Raw genomic sequence first — 17,442 nt, 5'->3', positions numbered from 1 at the left:
GAGAGTCTGCAGAAATCCCCACAAGTTTATCTGTGCCTATCTGAGTCCTGTTCCTTCTTTACCCTCATTGAGAAGAACTAGTTTCTCCTGCAACCCAAGGGGTTGGGAGGTCTCTCAGAGCACCCACACTCCTAAACTGATGATATCTGCTGTTATCAAGCCTACGCACTCAGTGGTCTTAAGATAACTGAATTAGCTGTGTTCTGAGCATCATTTATTTGGGGGCTGTTTCCATATTTTATGCTGCTGTGTCAACCATGATGAATCTGGTAAGAAATGTCAAGGTTTTAAAATCTTGCACAACAGACAAAAGCTCTTATGCACATCTTTCCAATTTTTTTAACCAATTTTATTTTTATTGATGTTATGTTCAATAGTTTTATTAAAAATATCCCAGAAACAAGCATGTGAAAATAATTTACAAAGTAAAGAATTACCTTTGTTAAACATTTTCATTTAACAAGATCAAATAATAATTTCTAGTAGCTCTAATAGAGATATAATATCCTCTTTATACAATATATTTTAAATATTTAACATATGTTATTTTGGGTTTACGTTTAGCCAAAAAGACTTGAGTCTTTGGAAAAATATAATGATATAACTTTGAAAATGAATTGGAACTGAGAGTCAATATATAACAAAATTTTTCTCACTTATCTTAAAATTTTCCATTTTCAAATATAAATTTCAATGCAATTTGAAAGTGTAATTCCTATAACTCTCAAACTCACAGGCTATCCTATGGCAAGGAGACAATGAAATTGCTTTCTTAAAAGAAACTGAGTGGAGAAAATCCTGAAAGTCTCAAAAATATGGGGTTCAACAGAATGGAAAATTGTTTAGAAAAATTTATGTGAAAAAAGAACAAATTTCATCTGGGTTTTTTTTTTTTGGTGATAAATAAATTACTTAATAGATTCAGACCCAAGTAAAGATGATTAAAAAAAAGAGAGAAATTTTGACTCCTTCTTTAAAATATTATTGTTTTCTAAAATGTACCTTCCAAATTTCCTGCCCAGATTGTGAATTTGGTCTGACAGGATGGAAAAAGGGCAGGACTGGACCTCAGGGGCACTGGGCTCTAATGTGAATGTGACCTTGGGAAGAGCACAATTTCTTTATCACAGAGATGACAGCTCCCTTCTCTCATGGTTAGACGTCTGCCAAAGCAAGACACCAGTTTTACGGAGGAGAGAAGTTGGGCTCAAGTTAGGGCTTCCATAGGCACCGCCAGGACCGCGCGGAGAGAGGATGCACTTGGTGGTCAGGACGGTCTAGACCGAGGAGCGGCAACAGTTGGGGCTAAGGCGCTCAGATCACCAAGCCCTGGGCCGGGTGTTTCAGGAAGGAGTTCGACAGTGGTGCATGGATGAACGAGGCAGTCCCTAAACCTTCTAACTCTGAGATCTGGAGAGTTTCCAGTATGTAACCAACTCTGGGTATGTAAAGTCAGACAAAGCAGTGAAACATCAGAAAGCCCTTGTTTCCTTCTGCTAGAGGAAATCAAATAAGCATTTATGTCTTAATTGCGTGTAATGCTCTAGGTTCTCAATTCAGTAGGACGTGTCTACACTACCCAGGGCATACGGGCGATGAGAGAAAATCACTTTGTTTACATCCTTTCAGAAAACTTTAGCTTTAATAGGGAAGAGAGACTACAAAAATTAGTGATGCCTTGGGGCATATTTTAATGAAGTTAGAACTTCTGTATCTACTTTCCTTATACAAAATAACAGGATAAATGATTGGGTGGAGCAAACTTTAAAATGTGCCTCTATTAATTCACTGAACCAAACTTTGTCCTGGAACAACACGTCCCATAACCATGTCATAATTGTGCTCCAGACATGGAGGATTAAATTCACTCAGGTTATGTGGAACAGAAGGAAAAAGTGTGTGCACACCCACCTCAAGGTCGGTGAAGAGCCCGTGATTGTTCTGGAGGATGGCGTACATGCAGTGGGCCACTGTGACCGCATGCTTCCAGTTGTGATAGGGGACCCGCCGGTAGTTTTTCTTCACAGACATAATAAAACGACACAACTTTTCAAGCTCAAAGCTGTGTGCAGAAGAAATTGTTAGGAGAGAGACTGGTAGAGAATCAATACATTCTAGGAGAGACCTCTGGTCTAGATACACACACGTCTATACCCTTCCACATGTGCAACCATGGGACTTCTACAAAGACGGATTTCCAAGAGCACTGGAGCCTCACCCCTTCCCTTCTATTTCTCTAGCCAGTTCAGAGAGAAGGAAGCTCCTTAATAGCTTTGCTTCTGATCCATTAATTGGAGCAGGGACTAGAATTAGCAGGCAGTTGCCATCATTAACTCTCATCACCATCCTCACCATTCAGGCATTCCCGATGTCCCACAGTGCTCAACAGACAACATATCATCATCCTGCTCCAGAATATTTTGAGCTAATACTTTCCAAAAAGCATATTCAGATTCACGAACTGTAAATGTGTATACCACAAGGATTTTCTAGATGAGTGATTATCTTTTCAAAATGAATCTAATTTATCATGGTACACTCAAGTGACTAAGTGGCAAAGGACCATATTCAAATCCTGACATAGTACGTGAAAGAATACGACATATATTTTTATCGTACAATAGTATTGTATTTTATTTTATATTATTATCATGTATTTATATGTATTTAAGGCCCTACCAACACTCTCAATGGATTTAAGGCAGCTTACAACAAAAGCACATTAATATAAAACAGGGCTCTTTGAAATACCAAAGAGATGAGTTCATAAAACTTCTAAAAATATATAACCTTCATTTTTTTCTCTAGTGAAATTTTTCAAATATCCTTGAAGTAAAGGGTATCTCATTGTAAGAGTTCCAACTGGTCAAATTCTCAATTGATATCTAAGAAATAACTGGGATTAGTTTTCCTGGGTTTTAAAACAGCAATTTACAAAAGTCACTGAGAGAACTAAGAGAAGACACAGAATTCAATAGAAAAAGAGTGACAATTTAGTTCTAGAGAAACGAGGAGCCTTTATAAGCCATTTAATGAGTCAATAAGTATGAAAGAGAAGAAGAAAATTATTCCTTGCATTCTAAGTCATGTGTGTTTAGGCTGTAAAAGGTCAGACATAAAGTCATGAAAGGCCTCTAGGACAGGCCAGAGTGAGAGGGGAAAGATTTGCAATGAAAGAGGGCCATAATTTAATTACTAATAAAGTTAAAGGCTTGGAATTAGAAGACATGTTTCTTTTACATCTAGTCCATAAATTTGCAAGTTGCTGCAAAATCCATGCATATAATCCAAAGCATACTTTAAAATAGTATGTAATTATGTTGAGTAGTAACCCCTGTGTCTTTCAGTTAAATAACCTAAAGCGGTTTTAACCTATATTTTTATGATCACCTGGTTAAGATACCAGCTTGTTAGCCAAGGGACAGCCATATTGCCAGAGAGCTTGGCAGCCTCTATGGCACGTCTTAAAAGGCTGTGGATTTGTCCAACATATTTAGCATTTTTAAAATTTGAATATTAAAAAAATAATTTATATATGGCATATTTTAAGGTGATTATCAACCAAGAAAGTGGCAAGGCATATAGGAAGGGAGAGGAAGAGGTCACATCACTCAACAGTTTAAAAAAAGAAGCTTTTAGATCTTTCATACCAGGATGTCCCACAGGACCGATGGACCATATAGACAAAAATTCCAGGCCACATATTTTCAAAAGGACCAATGTCAAAATGGAATCTGAAATGAAAAGAAGATGCAGTTTATTCTTAAATATAATTAGGATAAATATGATAACAAGTAAAGAAAGTAATTTAATTTTTTTGTCTATCGAGAAACTAGGAAAAATCTGAGAGTTCAGCCATTTCTTTTCCTGGCTTCGCAGTCAACATCTCTGTTGTATTTAAAGGTTTCCAGGAGGAAATTCTACACATTCCCCTCAGAACCTGCTCCAATTTTTAAGCCATCGCTTAATTTTCTATTAAACAATCTGTAAAAAAGGATGTTGTGGTTGTTACCAGAGCAATGAAAAAGTACAAAGAAAAATTATGAATAATACACATATATTACACAGCACATAGATAAGGGTGAAAAAACTTGGGAAAAATTTTTTTAGAGTTGAAAATTATTCTCTCTCGTACTTAAATCGAGAGAAAAATTTCATAAACATAAACATCCAAAGTTATGGACTATTTTTTATTTGCTAATTTAGTTACTAACATTTAACTCGAATAAACAATGGTAAAGTATTAAAAGAAACCATTTTCGTCTAGTAACACTGGTGGTACCAAATGTATGAGTTTTTCACACCAACCAATTCTCCAATCCTTTGCAGACACCGGTTGATATTCTAGAAAACAATTTCTCACCCCACCTGGAGTTGGCATGGACTCCACAGGCTAAGGGCTCAGTCCCACTTGGGATGCCAATTCTAAGTCTAGGACACCCATGCTTCTGGACCACTGACTATAAAACAGAGGTTCCCACAACTCCTCTGCAGGTTTGATGACATGCTACAATAGTGCACAGAACTCAGGGAAACACTATCACCAGTTTATCACAAAAGATACAACCCAGGAACAGCCAAATGGAAGAGATGCATAGGGCAAGGTATGTGGAAAGGGTCACAGAGCTTCTGTGCCCTCTCTAGGCAGCCCCCCTTCTATTACTTTCTTGTGTTCACCAACCTGGAAGCTCTCCGAACCCCTTGTTTAGGGTTTTTATGGGGGTTCCATTACATAGGCATGACATTAAATCATTGGCCATTGGTGATTAACTCGATGCCCAGCCCCTCCCCCCTCCCAGAAGGTCCTTCGTGGAGCTGAAAATGCCAACCTTCTCATCACAGGGTGGGTTCCTCTGGCAATCACCCCCCATCCTCCAAGAGTCATTCATTAGCATGAACTCATGTGTGGTTGAAAGACGTTTATTACGGAGAAGAACAGCCTCCCCGTCACCCACATCACTCAGGAAATAACAAGGGTTTTGGGAGCTCTGTGCCAGAAGCCAGCTAAAAGACCAAATACATATATATTTCTTATTATGTCACAATACATACTATTTATACAGAATTAAAAGGTAAACTGAGGGATATTAAACATTGTAAGAGTTTACTCGAGCAAAAATCAATTCAAAGGGGGAGGTGCCAAACCAGAAGTGGTTAGGAGGGCTCCGCAGACAGGAGCTCAGGGAAAGACTTAGACAGAGAAGGTGCAGAAGCAGAGAAAGGACATTATTTGATTGTCTGCAGCTAAAGCCTAGCTGGCTGTGTGTGATGGGCTGTGCTTAGCCTTTGATTTCATAACTTTGAGGGATGGACAGGCTTAGAGTTTGGTTTGACATTCGAGCCACTTCAGTCCAATGGTCTCCTTCTTTAACTAATTCAACAACATTATATTTCCAAATATAAGGCAAGTATCAGCTCTGGGTCACTTCTGAAGATTTTCTGTGTAGTTAAATGGTGTTGGCTTGCACTTATGATGGGAATACAAATTATCCCAGGTCCTACTACGCATACATATTAGCACAGGATTAGAAAACAAAGTGTGAAAGCTAAATTAATGACTACCACATTCTTAAATTTAATTGGTAAATTTAAATTCATACAGAAATGAAAACTTTTAGATATCTGATATTAAATGCCATTTTGAGTATTAACTGTATGGTGTAAAGCGTGCAAAAGACTAATGAGAAAAGCTAACCTTTAGGTGAACTCATTTCAAAATGGTGTTCAGATTTTTTTTTTTTTTGCTGGGGAAGAGTCACTCTGAGCCAATATCTGTTGCCAATCTACCTCTCTTTCTTTTTTCCCTCCTCCCCAAAGCCCTGGTACATAGTTGTATATTCTAGCTGTTAAGTCCTTTTAGTTCTTCTGTATGAGCTGCCGCCACAGCATGACTGCTGACAGACGGGTGGTGTGGTTCTGCGCCTGGGATCCGAACCTGGGCCATTGAAGCAGAGTGCGCCAAACTTTAACCACTAGGCCATCAGGGCTGGCTCCAGATTTTTTTTTTCCCCCAGATAAAGAGATCTCGCCTTCCAAGTTCTATCCTAAAATTTGGAATCACCTCCAAAGAGGAAAATGGCAACAGGAAACTACTGTTGTAATTCTAATTCTATATCACAATCTATTTAGAATTAGATCTAAATAGAATTAGAATCCAATATAGAATCACTAACAATAGATTAGTGATTCTAATTCTGTGACCCACTTCACTCTAAGTTCAACCAAATTAAAAGTCTGTTCCTGAAGACACTGACGAGGCAGGATACTCACAGCTCAATCTCTTTGCAGAGACGCACTGGAAGGTTGAAACGCATGAGGCCCTGCCACTCTTCTGCGGTGCAAATGCTGTGATAGGACAGCTTTTCCATGGTGACCCGGTAAATGCACTCTGAATGACGGATTCTATGATACATCTGGAAAGCAAGTCCAGTAAACACAAAATAAACTACAAGAACGTTTAAAATAGTTACATCACGAAAGTTCAGAATTCGGAGTAAAAGAATCAGAACTATAACTGAAAATACTATTACCATCCATTAACTAACGTCACTATCCATCACCTAATATTACTACCTATCACTATTCATTGCCACATACACTGAAGATACCCACACTGTCACTTTGAAGACACAAAACAGTTGTTAAAAAAATGTTCTCTCTCTTTTAAAAGACTTATTAGATTCTGTAACAAGTGGCTTTTTATCAGACATTATCTCTGGGTAGCGAGATTACTGGGTATTTATCTACCAGTGCCTTGTTCCTGGACTCCTAGCAACCAGAACTGTGAGAAATAAATGTCTGTTGTTTATAAGCCACCCAGTTTACGGTATTTTGTTACAGCAATCTGAACGGACGAAGACAGCAACTAAATGAGTCAGGAGTTAAGATATTTTTTCTACGTCTCCTTTAAAAAAAATATTTAGCCTAATTTGGTGACGTCAAAGTCCTCTAGCCAGGAAGTCTCTAAAATGTTTGTGAAGACCTTTGTCAGCAAAAGAATTCTGGAGATGCACTCTCGACAAACGTAGACTCCTGCAGGAATTCCATGCACAGGCACTGTGCTCATATCTTATTTATATTATAAAACACAGACTAAAATAGAAAGCTAGAAAAGATAAAAATGAAAAGCATCTATTTTTAAAAGGTTTTATTTACTTACTGAACAAGACTCTTTGTTCTTACTAAACAATTATGTATTTTAAAATAAAAGCACTGTAATTAAATGTATGCTATCAATTGTCAAGCTTTTTCTTTAAAAGTTTGTAAGATACTGATGTTAATGTCTGGTTCAGCTTAATTTATTTCAGCATTTAGAATGTCAGTTATACTGTTTGAGAAAGATATGCCAAAACGTATGTGGATCCAAAGGGAAGAAAGGTAGCTGTTCTGAACTTATAGTTTTGTTCCCTAATCACTAATATTTTGGGTTGAAATTCATTTTCCCTGATCTCAATCAGTTAATCCTGCAAAGTAATCAGCTGCATTTTTATGTATTAGCAAACAGGTTCAAAACCAATGAAACTCTTCATGAGGAAGATTGGAATTAGCTAAAAGTTGTTTCATAAAATATAATCATAAAAAGCATTCAATTTTGAAGGCAGAAAGAGAGGTAAAGGGAACAAAGGAGAGATGGAACAAACAGAAAAGAAATAAGATGGTGCATATACACGTAAACATAAAATGGGCCTGGTCTAAAAATGCCAATTAAAAGGCGAAGATTGTCAGATTGTCAGAATAAAAAAGCACCTAACTAATGCTGTTTATGAGAATCCTACTGTAAATATGAAGACACAAACAGAGTAAAAGTGAAAGGATGGAAGAGACACACCATTTAACACCAGTCAAAAGAAAGTTAGCGTGTTTGTATTAACATCAGACAAAGTAGATTTCAGAGCAAAGACTATGACTGGGGATAAAGAAAGTCATTTCAAATGATAAAAGGGTGAGCTCCTCAAGAGAAAATAGTAGTCCTAAATGAATACGGTCAGTGGATTTTCAATCAGGATGTAGAGGCAAGACAGTGAGAAAGGAGAGTCTAAGCCACAAATGGTGACGGAACAACCGGACACTCATTTGTGAAATAAACCAATAAACAAATTCTGACCCTTCCCTTGCACCATACACAAAAATTTACTCAAAATGGATCATAGACCTAGACGTAAAACCTAAAACTATAAAACTTCTTGAAGGTTTTCTCAAACACAGGATAAAATCTTTGTGAGCTTAGGTTAGGCAAATATTTCTTTGGTAAAAGGCTGACAGCAGCATCATAAAAGGAAGAACTGATGAACTGGACTTCTTCAGAGTGAAAAACTACTCTTAGAAAGAAACTGCTTAAAAGAACTTTAAGCAAGACAGCCAAACACTGGGAGCAAATGTTTACAAGTAACCCACCCGATAAGTGACTTGAATCTAGAATATATAAAGAACTACCAAAAAGCAATAATAAGAAAATAATCACAAACAAAAGATGGGCAAACAAGTTGAGAAGACACTTCATGGAAAAAGGCATAGAGATGGCAAATGTGGAGGAAAGGGGACATGTACAATGATGCTGGGATGTTCGAGGGTACAACCATTTCTGAAAACACTTTGGCAGTTTCCTCAACAGTAAATACTCTCCTATATTATGACCCAACCGCTCCACATCTAGATATTGACTCAAGAGAAATGAAAACATGTCTATACACAGACTTGTGCACCTATGTTCACCATGGCTTTACTTGTAAAAGCCAAAAACTAGAAATAGCTCGAATGTCCATGAACAGGTGACAAAATAAACAGTTTACAGTCTGTCCATACAATGGAATACTACTCAGTAATAAAAAAGAATGAACTATTTATACATGTGACACCACAGATGAATCTCAAAATAATTATGCTGCGTGAAAGAAGAGAGACGAAAAGGAATACAGATTTTATGATTCCATTTGTGTAAAATAATTCTAGAAAATGCAAAGTAATTTACAGTGACAGAAAACAGATCAGTGGTTACCTCATTGTGGCGGGACAAAGATGCAGAGGGGTAAGAGGGAGGATTATAAAGGATCGACAGAAACTTGTGGGGGTGTGGATACATCCATTATCTTGACTGTAGTGATGTTTTCACGGGGGAGGGGTATAAACACTTGTCTAACTGTGCACTCCACAAACATCTGCAGTTTACTGGATATTGATAAACCTCAGCAAAGCTAGTTAAAAATTTCGGCTCCCAGTCTTTAAAGGCATGTGATAATTTGTATGAATGACACATACATATGACAGCAAAAAAGTCACAGGACAATGAAAATACTTGCAAACATCTGTTTTCAAAGTGCTCTCTTCACAGCATGAGTTTATTTGGAAAAGCCTTTATTTTCTTATTCAGTGTTAACATCACTCGCAATCTGAAAGTTCAGATTAAACGTTGTTTATTTCTTTGCATACATCTGCTTAGGAACAAAATATTGACTGCCTTTGCCACCAGAAACGCTCAGCCAATTTGGCATATTTATCATTCTGTGAAAGACGCATGTGTAAATAATCTACAAATTCAGCCATTCTTCCAAGTACTTTGCCACAAGCAGCAAATCTTCGGGTAGCAAAATGGAAGTGAATGTACACTTCGGCGCTGTCTTCGTAATTGTGAATTGTTTTGGGCAAGTGTTAATAATCCCCCCTCCTAACACAGACAAGGAAGAGCCTGGATCAGGTTTGAAAGTGTAAGCTGGACACCACTGTCACCTTTTCCCGATTGTGGAAGGTCCACTCTGTCACAGGCGACTGCATCCTGGACAAGACATGGCCACATGATGCATGAACTTGAGTAAACCTCCATCTATGTACGCACAATCAAGAAAAGGTAGTTTCTTTAATAGCATTTACCTAAAAACACATCTAGATGGAAGTTCTCACATTTTCCTCCTACACCTCAATGGGACGTCACTTGCCTTCCATTTAAGACGATAGTGTAGATTCTGGGAGGAGGGTGAAGACTCTACAGGATTAATTCACTATTACTGTAATTCGGTACTACCCATAATTCAATGGGAAAGTTGCTAGTAAAAGTAACTACATTAAGCAGCAAAATAATATTGCCATTATAATCATTAATACTACTGAGCACTTATCATGTGGCAGGCAGCATACTAAGTCCTTTGACGGCACTTTTTCACGTTATTCTCACAAAAATGCTGTAAAGTAGTTATTCCTTTTACCATCATTTCACAGGCTTATGACCTCAAATTATAATGAACTTTATTTCTATTTATAAGCTTATATTTATAAATGTATAATGTTTGCAAATATAAAAATTTCTTAATTTAAAATTTTATTTTTATTATTTTGTAATTAGTGTAGGTAACCCATGCATATTAACTTTACTGTAAAAAATAATTAGTTTTGGCAAATTTTATAGATATTTTAGTTAAAAAAATAAATGACTTTCAATGCGAATAGTAGAAAATAATATAATGTAGAATTATTAGTAAATGATTTCACCTTATTCATCATACTGCAATTATTAATGAAGGTAGAAAACTGTGCTGTCTTTTTAAGTTGACTTTGCATAAACTAATTGTCTATGATAACTGAGTAATTAATCTGGGACTCATTGTCCAGGAAGACACTCCTATGGGAGGCACTGCTATTTATTTTGATGGCACACCAATCTTAGGCACTAGGAATAGACAAGGCACAGAAGACAGAAGAAAGATGACCTGGAAACAGGAGTGTAACACAGCGTATTTCTACCACGTGGTGAGGGAAACCAACCATTCATAATTTCATAAAACGGCATCCCTACTTCTTGGCATACAAGAATATTTAGTTGGTGATACTTTGGAATGTTTTTTTGTGGCCTATTTCTACAATCATCCTCACTACATTTAGAACTCATGGTGTTTAGCAAACACTCTGATATAATTAATGTTCACAGTAGGCCTGGAGTCACTTCAAGGGAAAGCGATTAAGAACAGACTCTGGGTCATCTGCCTGGGTTGACTCTTCTCACCAGCATTTACTAACAGTATATATTCAGGAACATTACTTAATTCTCAGTGTTGCAGGTCCCCCTAAAATTGTTTATTTTGGTGAACTATTCTTTCTTTCTTTCTTTTTTTTTTTTTTTTGCTGAGGAAGATTGGCCCTGAGCTAACATCCGTGTCCATCTTCCTCTATTTTACGTGGGATGCCTGCCACAGCACGGCTTGACAAGTGGTGTGTAGGTCTGCACCTGGGATCTGAACCGGCGAACTCCAGGCCACCAAAGTGGAATGTGCAAATTTAACTGCTGTGCCATAGGCTGGCCCCTGGCAAACTATTCTTGCATGGTAGTGGTTTGCTGTACTGTCTTATAGGAGCCAATTACACACATCATTTCCCATTCAGAATCCAGTAGCTGACCTGGGAGCTTGAAATTGCCCATGATGGGAGTGTATACACCACAGAAATTGGGAAACACTACATACAAATAAAGATTCTGTTTTTTAGAGAGCTGGCTTTACCAGAATGCCACTGGGTATAGGTAACGCACAAGATACAAGGAGCTTAACTACTGGAGAAGTTTGAGGATGTCATGATAGCTGTCCTGCTCTTATAAGTTATATGCACTTTCCTCCAGTCAACTTAACTCACATTTCAATTACAATTGACAAAATATTGGCTAACATACATATTTTCAATATGATGTTTGTCAATAGCATTAAATGATATCACTAATAAAATTAATTAATTAATGATAACATCAATAAAATTAAAAAATAATTAATAAAATTAATCTTGTCTTAAAATCAAAGACACTCCAGATAGGCATGGAAAGTGTTTAACAAGAAACCGTGTGTTCTTTATTTAGTAGCATAACATAGTGTTGCAGTGGACCAAAGGGACCTCAGACCCAGCAGAGTTGTGGCTCGTGGTTCTGGGATTTGAAGGCCTGTGTGGGACGAGAGACCTGGCCGTGGCTGCGTGAGAAGAGGAGCTACACTGAGAACTCTGTAAAGATAAAAGGAGCTTGTTCCTGCTTGGGGCTGTGGGTGGAGAATAAATAGTCTCCATCCATGGAAGAAATGAAAACTCCTCCTGTACCTCATGTAGTTGTCCCAAATTTGCACTACTGACATACCGTAAGAATTTCAAGCTAAAGAATTAACTAACAAAAAAGGTGGACCGAGAACAATGAACACTGGAGGTACGTGGAGAAAGGGTTACGCAATCATGGGCACGTGGGTCTCCCACAGGGACAGTAATTCCAAATGCATCTGAGGAAGGAAATATCAAGTGATTAAGTAAACGAATGGATGAATGAATAAATCCAAGAAAGAAGAGACCAACACAAGGAAGAATTGACAGACCAACACCCCCTAACAATTGAGTTCATGAAAAGTAATTGAGAGATTCAAAATACACTGTTGCCAAAATGTCACATTTGAAATGCAACTTCTTATGCCCGCACAGCTCTTCTAGTTTATGGGAACCACAGGACCAAAACACGAAGGGCTGATTTTTTTTTCTTGGTTGACCAAATCCTAAGTAGAAGTGTTTAAAATGCTGTCTTTCTTAAAGACAGGTCAAGGAAACTACTCTATGCAACACCAGAGAGAATTCTTTTCACGGTGAGATTTGCAAATGTGACAAGAGGACTCTCCAAATGCTTTGCCATAAATATATATAACAATGCATTGAGATTTCATGAAATTGGCTATAATGATTATTCACAAAATATAAATATCATGATGCAGAGTAAAAAACAAAGGGAGTAAGGCTGAATATCTACTATGGAGTGGGGACGGTACTAAGAATTTTACTCATATTATTTCATTCAGTCCTGACAGCAACCCTGTGGGATGGGCATTAGTCCCGCTCATCAGGTGAGGACACAGAGGCTCAAAGAAGTAAGCCGCCTGGCCCAAGGTCAAAAAGTTGGAACACGATGAAGCTAGTATTAAAATGCCTACCTGCCTGACTTCAAGCCTGAGGTTTGAATGATACACAGCATGCTTTCACTCAAACAGTGCTTAGAGAATGACTTGGAAAAGCAGACGAAAGAAAAGTGTAATATCTGAGGGAAAAGCTGTATCTACTGCAGAGTAAGTCCTCTTGGAAATGATGCTTTTAAAATCAATTTGAGATTGGAAAATTGCCCTGTAGTCAGTGCCTAGACTTTCAAAAAAATTATATATATATATATGTAAACGTGGGACATGAAACCACCTAGGTTTCAGTGTCAGTTCTTTTTTTTTCCTGCTTCAGTGCATGGTTGTGTATCCTAGTTGTTAGTTTAGTTCTCTATGTGAGCCACTGCCACAATGTGACAACTGACAGGCAGGTGGTGTGGCTCCACGACCGGGAAATGAACCCTGGCTGTGGTGGTTAGGGGGCCGAATCTTAACCACGAGACCACCAGGGCTGGCTCCGTTCATTCTTAATCTGTACCCAGCACAGTACCTAACATACACGAGTGTTCAGTTTCTATTAGTGGAATGAATAAATAATCATGTCATTTATAAATTTCGTAGCCTCAAAGGCAAGAAAAAAGTTTTTAATTCAGTTAAAATTAGTTATCTATATACTTGTAGACTTGGAGAAGGATTAAACTTTTTATTTTTCATGTTATCCAAAAGATGTAATCTGGGAGGTGTTAGTCAGTAATTTCTTCCTAGTGTATTCAAATTAAAGATGTTATAGAGAGAAAGATGCGCGTGTGTGTTACCATGTTCCTACCAACAAGGAGACAGGTGAATTTTAGGAGACAGCTTTGTCATATAATCCATTTCCAAATAATATGAATTTTAAATTATTTCTAAGAAAAGTTTCGTTGGGGATATGAAAAACTCAAGTGTTGTACCCAACAGTCAGTTCATCATCTACAAATACAAATTTAATTTACATAATTCTCCTTCAAAGTATAGCGAGAATTGTTAAACTTTCTATCAATCTACTTCACACTATTTAATTAACCTTATCTTCGCCCTGTAATCTAGATTACCTTATCTATGAAGGTTTTTCCTGAACTTTTTCCCATTTCTGGAAAAATTAATCACACTCTCCCAAGTACCACCTACTCTATATCTTATATATAAAACTTTAAAACTCTATCTAATGTCTGTCTCTCCTATAAGCAACTTCAGAGAAGGACAGTGTCAAGTGAAAGGCAGCACAGCGAGGAGCCAGTAAACATGCATTGAGACCCTGGCTCTGTCACATACTTGCTGTGTGAAGTTGGGCAAATTAAACTTTATGTGTACATTTTTTCTTATGTCAAAAAGAGAGAATTATCACCTCACTCAGGATCACTGTGAGACTAATTAAATGAGTCTTTATACATAAAGTGTCCAGAACAGTGCGCGTCCCGGAGTAAGTGTGACATCAAATACGAGCAGTCCTGATTATAGTAATATTGTATCCACCATCTGATACAAAAAGGATACTCGCTACTTGGTTGTTGAATTGAGGAATGAATAAAGGCTAAACCATTTATTAAATTTATCCCTCGCCAACAGGCTTCATCTTAATATTGATTTTTTCCACACTCCTCTAACGTTAAACGTCTTTTGACGCAGAATGTACAGAGCTAATCTCGAAAAGATTCCTTTTTCCAGGCAAAAGATATAACAGAAATGACCATCTTATTGGTTTTTTGCATCATATCAAATTGTTTCTTTAAAATCATAATGTGTATGACTAAATTAACTGACTCTAAGTTTGGAAACGACTCGACTCTCAGTCTTTCTAAATGGTTATCTTTCCATTGACAGTACTATCAGCTATCTGTTAAAAATGAAAAGACGTTGCCAATCAGAGACATGGCTCTTTAACCCAAAAAAAGGGGTGGAATCTAAGAGAACTATGGATGAACTAAAGAAGAATAAAGACACATGATGAGAGTCTGTGTGGCCCACGTGCCCTGCCTCTTAGACAGGCCTCAATCAAACAGGACCACTGAGCCAAACAACAATAAAATATGCTGTTACATTATCACGGTTGAGTACTAGAAGCAATTCTCATGTAGGAAACATGCTCCTATTAAGGATGCAATAATTTGTTCAAGAGCAGAAATATTTTAAATTTCCCAGGAATAACATGCTTAATCAGACTTAATAATAACCGGCAATTAAAAGGCACTTTAGACTGCACAAAGCTTTTTCAGATTTATGACCTTAATAAATATTTCTGTACATTCTCTAGAACCAAGTGGAACGATGAGGAAAAGGCAGGAGCTCACAGATGTGATTAACTGACATTTACATATTCTTGGAAGTACACAGAAATTCTTCAAGAGATACATGGAAACATGGATAGATTTTAAGAGGATCAATTTTCACCTCCTTAACTTTCACACATACTCACTGGTGCCTAAAGATGACTTTTTCCCACCTCCCATCTCAAAATAAACCCCTGCTCAAGTTTTTCTAATACCAAAACCTCTTAAAACAAAAGGGACAATTTAAAATGTTGGTGTTAATGAGGTCTAACAGTGGTTTCTAAAGCTTTCATAAAATACTGAAGGTGACCTAAATAACTTTCCAGCAGATAGATCATTAAAAATAATTTTTGATGATAGAACTATCAGCACTTTTTGGCATCTTAGCGCAGGTGGAGTTTAAAGTAAGAGAAATTGCTATAATAAAACTGTCTGTTCCCATCTACTCGTTAATGAAAGCAATTCTTGTGGCCTCCTTAAACATAAAAGGGACAAGTGGGAATAAAATTGATGCTGAATAGTGGAAGCCAAATTTCTCAATGTCAAGGAAAAACCTCCAAAGATGGAAATGAGATGGCCAGAAGGAGTTCTGTGGTGTTAAGACTCAGGGTATCAATGTGTGCCTCAGAGAGACAGAGAAAGAGAACACGGATAAAGAGGCTTATGTGTAAACTGTTTTCTAAAATAGTGAGAAAGGGGGGAGAAATAGACAAAATAAGATCTCTTGTTTGAAACACACTCGCAAATGTATCAGAGAGAGATGATATCTAGAATGAGAGAGAGAGGAGAAGGAAAGTAAGAATCTCAAAGCAAAATTGGTAACATATTAACATTTGGGGAGCAGAGCAAAGTAGAAGGGGGTTCTTTGTACCATCTTTGCAACTTTGCTTTCTGTTTGCAATTATTTCAAAACAGAAAACGTAAACAACTTAGGCTAAATTTACTTTCATCCCAGCAATAGGTAAGATTTATGAATGGGTATATTAACTATTTGTGTTTTAAGCCACAGCCATCTCATTAATAAGTAATATTTCCAATAATTGGTACTTTGTATTTTTGATAATTATTTATCAAAATTTTGTAACACGGTTACTTTGATCACATATATACAATAATGACATATACTACCACAGCCCAAAATTAATTTTTAACCATTATTATACATGTTTGTTTTAGAATATTACCTTAGGGAATTTAATAAAATACTTCAAAGCATGAAACATATTATATTAGAAAAAAACTTTTGTGGGCGGATAAAAATCCATGTTCAGAGAGAGAAAAGAATGATGCTGAATTTTCCACTCAGAAGAGCTTGCCACTGTATTTTTTAAATGGTCTACACAGGTATCAAGTTGCTATAGTACTTAGATTCCAGTGGCTTCATTTAAAAAATGACATAAACCGATATTTAGAAATATACTGGAAATGACATTCTCCGCAACTTTTAAACTAAACAAAACAAATGTAAGCTGTCAATATTTTTGTTTATGAGAGTCAGTCATAGGTACAGAAAGTGTCGGAAGCAAAAAACATTTGACAACTGTACTAGTTTACTTCCGATGAGCTAAGTAACAATAAATGTCCCCATAAGAGGGCACAGTGGTGACGCAAAGAAAAGATGGGTGCTCTTCTTAAATAGCACTAACTGAACTGCAAATGGTCATCTCGAGTCACCAGAGTATTATTTTTTGCCATTTTTGCTGCTAATTATCTCTCAGCTTTTTCCATTAGTTATAAGGTTACTGCACAGAACTTGGTTCAATTTCCAACAAGGCCATTTCTCTAAGTTACTAAGGTGGGAACTCCCATTTATATTGATTTAGCTTTCTAAGAAGGTTAATAAAAATTTCCTTAACTTCAGAGTTCCAGTAATGTCTCTAAAAGATTACTAGAGTTTACAGAATTTACTGAATGTTTAACTCATTTAAAATATAGAAACATAAGAGAAAGATGAGAAATTCAACTATTTCAAAGTGAGACTTCATAAAATAAATGAAACCTAATTTATTATTCATTAAACAGGGCAATCCTGTTGTGAGGACTAAATGAGCCTTTATCTATAGCATCTGACAAACGTGCTGAATTGCTCACTTTTCCTCACAACTGACACTTTGCTGGTTGGTGTAAAAACGTGAGTCATCACTCATTCATACAAGAATCTCAAATGCAGTACTTACGACAAACAGTAAGGGTTTAGATAACATTTTCCTTATTCACTTCAGGAGATGTTGTGAATTATAAACCTTCTGCTTGAACACTTTACC

General features: G+C 36.9%; 1 protein-coding gene across 7 annotated transcripts in view; it reads right to left on the bottom strand.

Moving 5' to 3' along the window:
* The window catches only part of PDE10A (phosphodiesterase 10A), a 538,749-nt gene that overhangs the window by 30,511 nt on the left and 490,796 nt on the right, over nucleotides 1–17,442 (bottom strand). For all 7 annotated transcript variants that reach the window (XM_008516208.2, XM_070603240.1, XM_070603239.1 and 4 more), the window contains 3 exons: nucleotides 6,271–6,413; nucleotides 3,651–3,734; nucleotides 1,912–2,062 (listed from right to left, as the gene is read on the bottom strand). In XM_008516208.2, coding sequence (XP_008514430.2) covers nucleotides 1,912–2,062; nucleotides 3,651–3,734; nucleotides 6,271–6,413 — 378 coding nt within the window. The remainder of the gene's footprint in view (nucleotides 1–1,911; nucleotides 2,063–3,650; nucleotides 3,735–6,270; nucleotides 6,414–17,442) is intronic.

This window comes from Equus przewalskii, chromosome 32 (genome assembly GCF_037783145.1).
Source record: "Equus przewalskii isolate Varuska chromosome 32, EquPr2, whole genome shotgun sequence".
In the NCBI taxonomy this organism is placed as follows: domain Eukaryota; kingdom Metazoa; phylum Chordata; class Mammalia; order Perissodactyla; family Equidae; genus Equus; species Equus przewalskii.
This window is presented reverse-complemented; position numbering and strand designations above follow the sequence as displayed.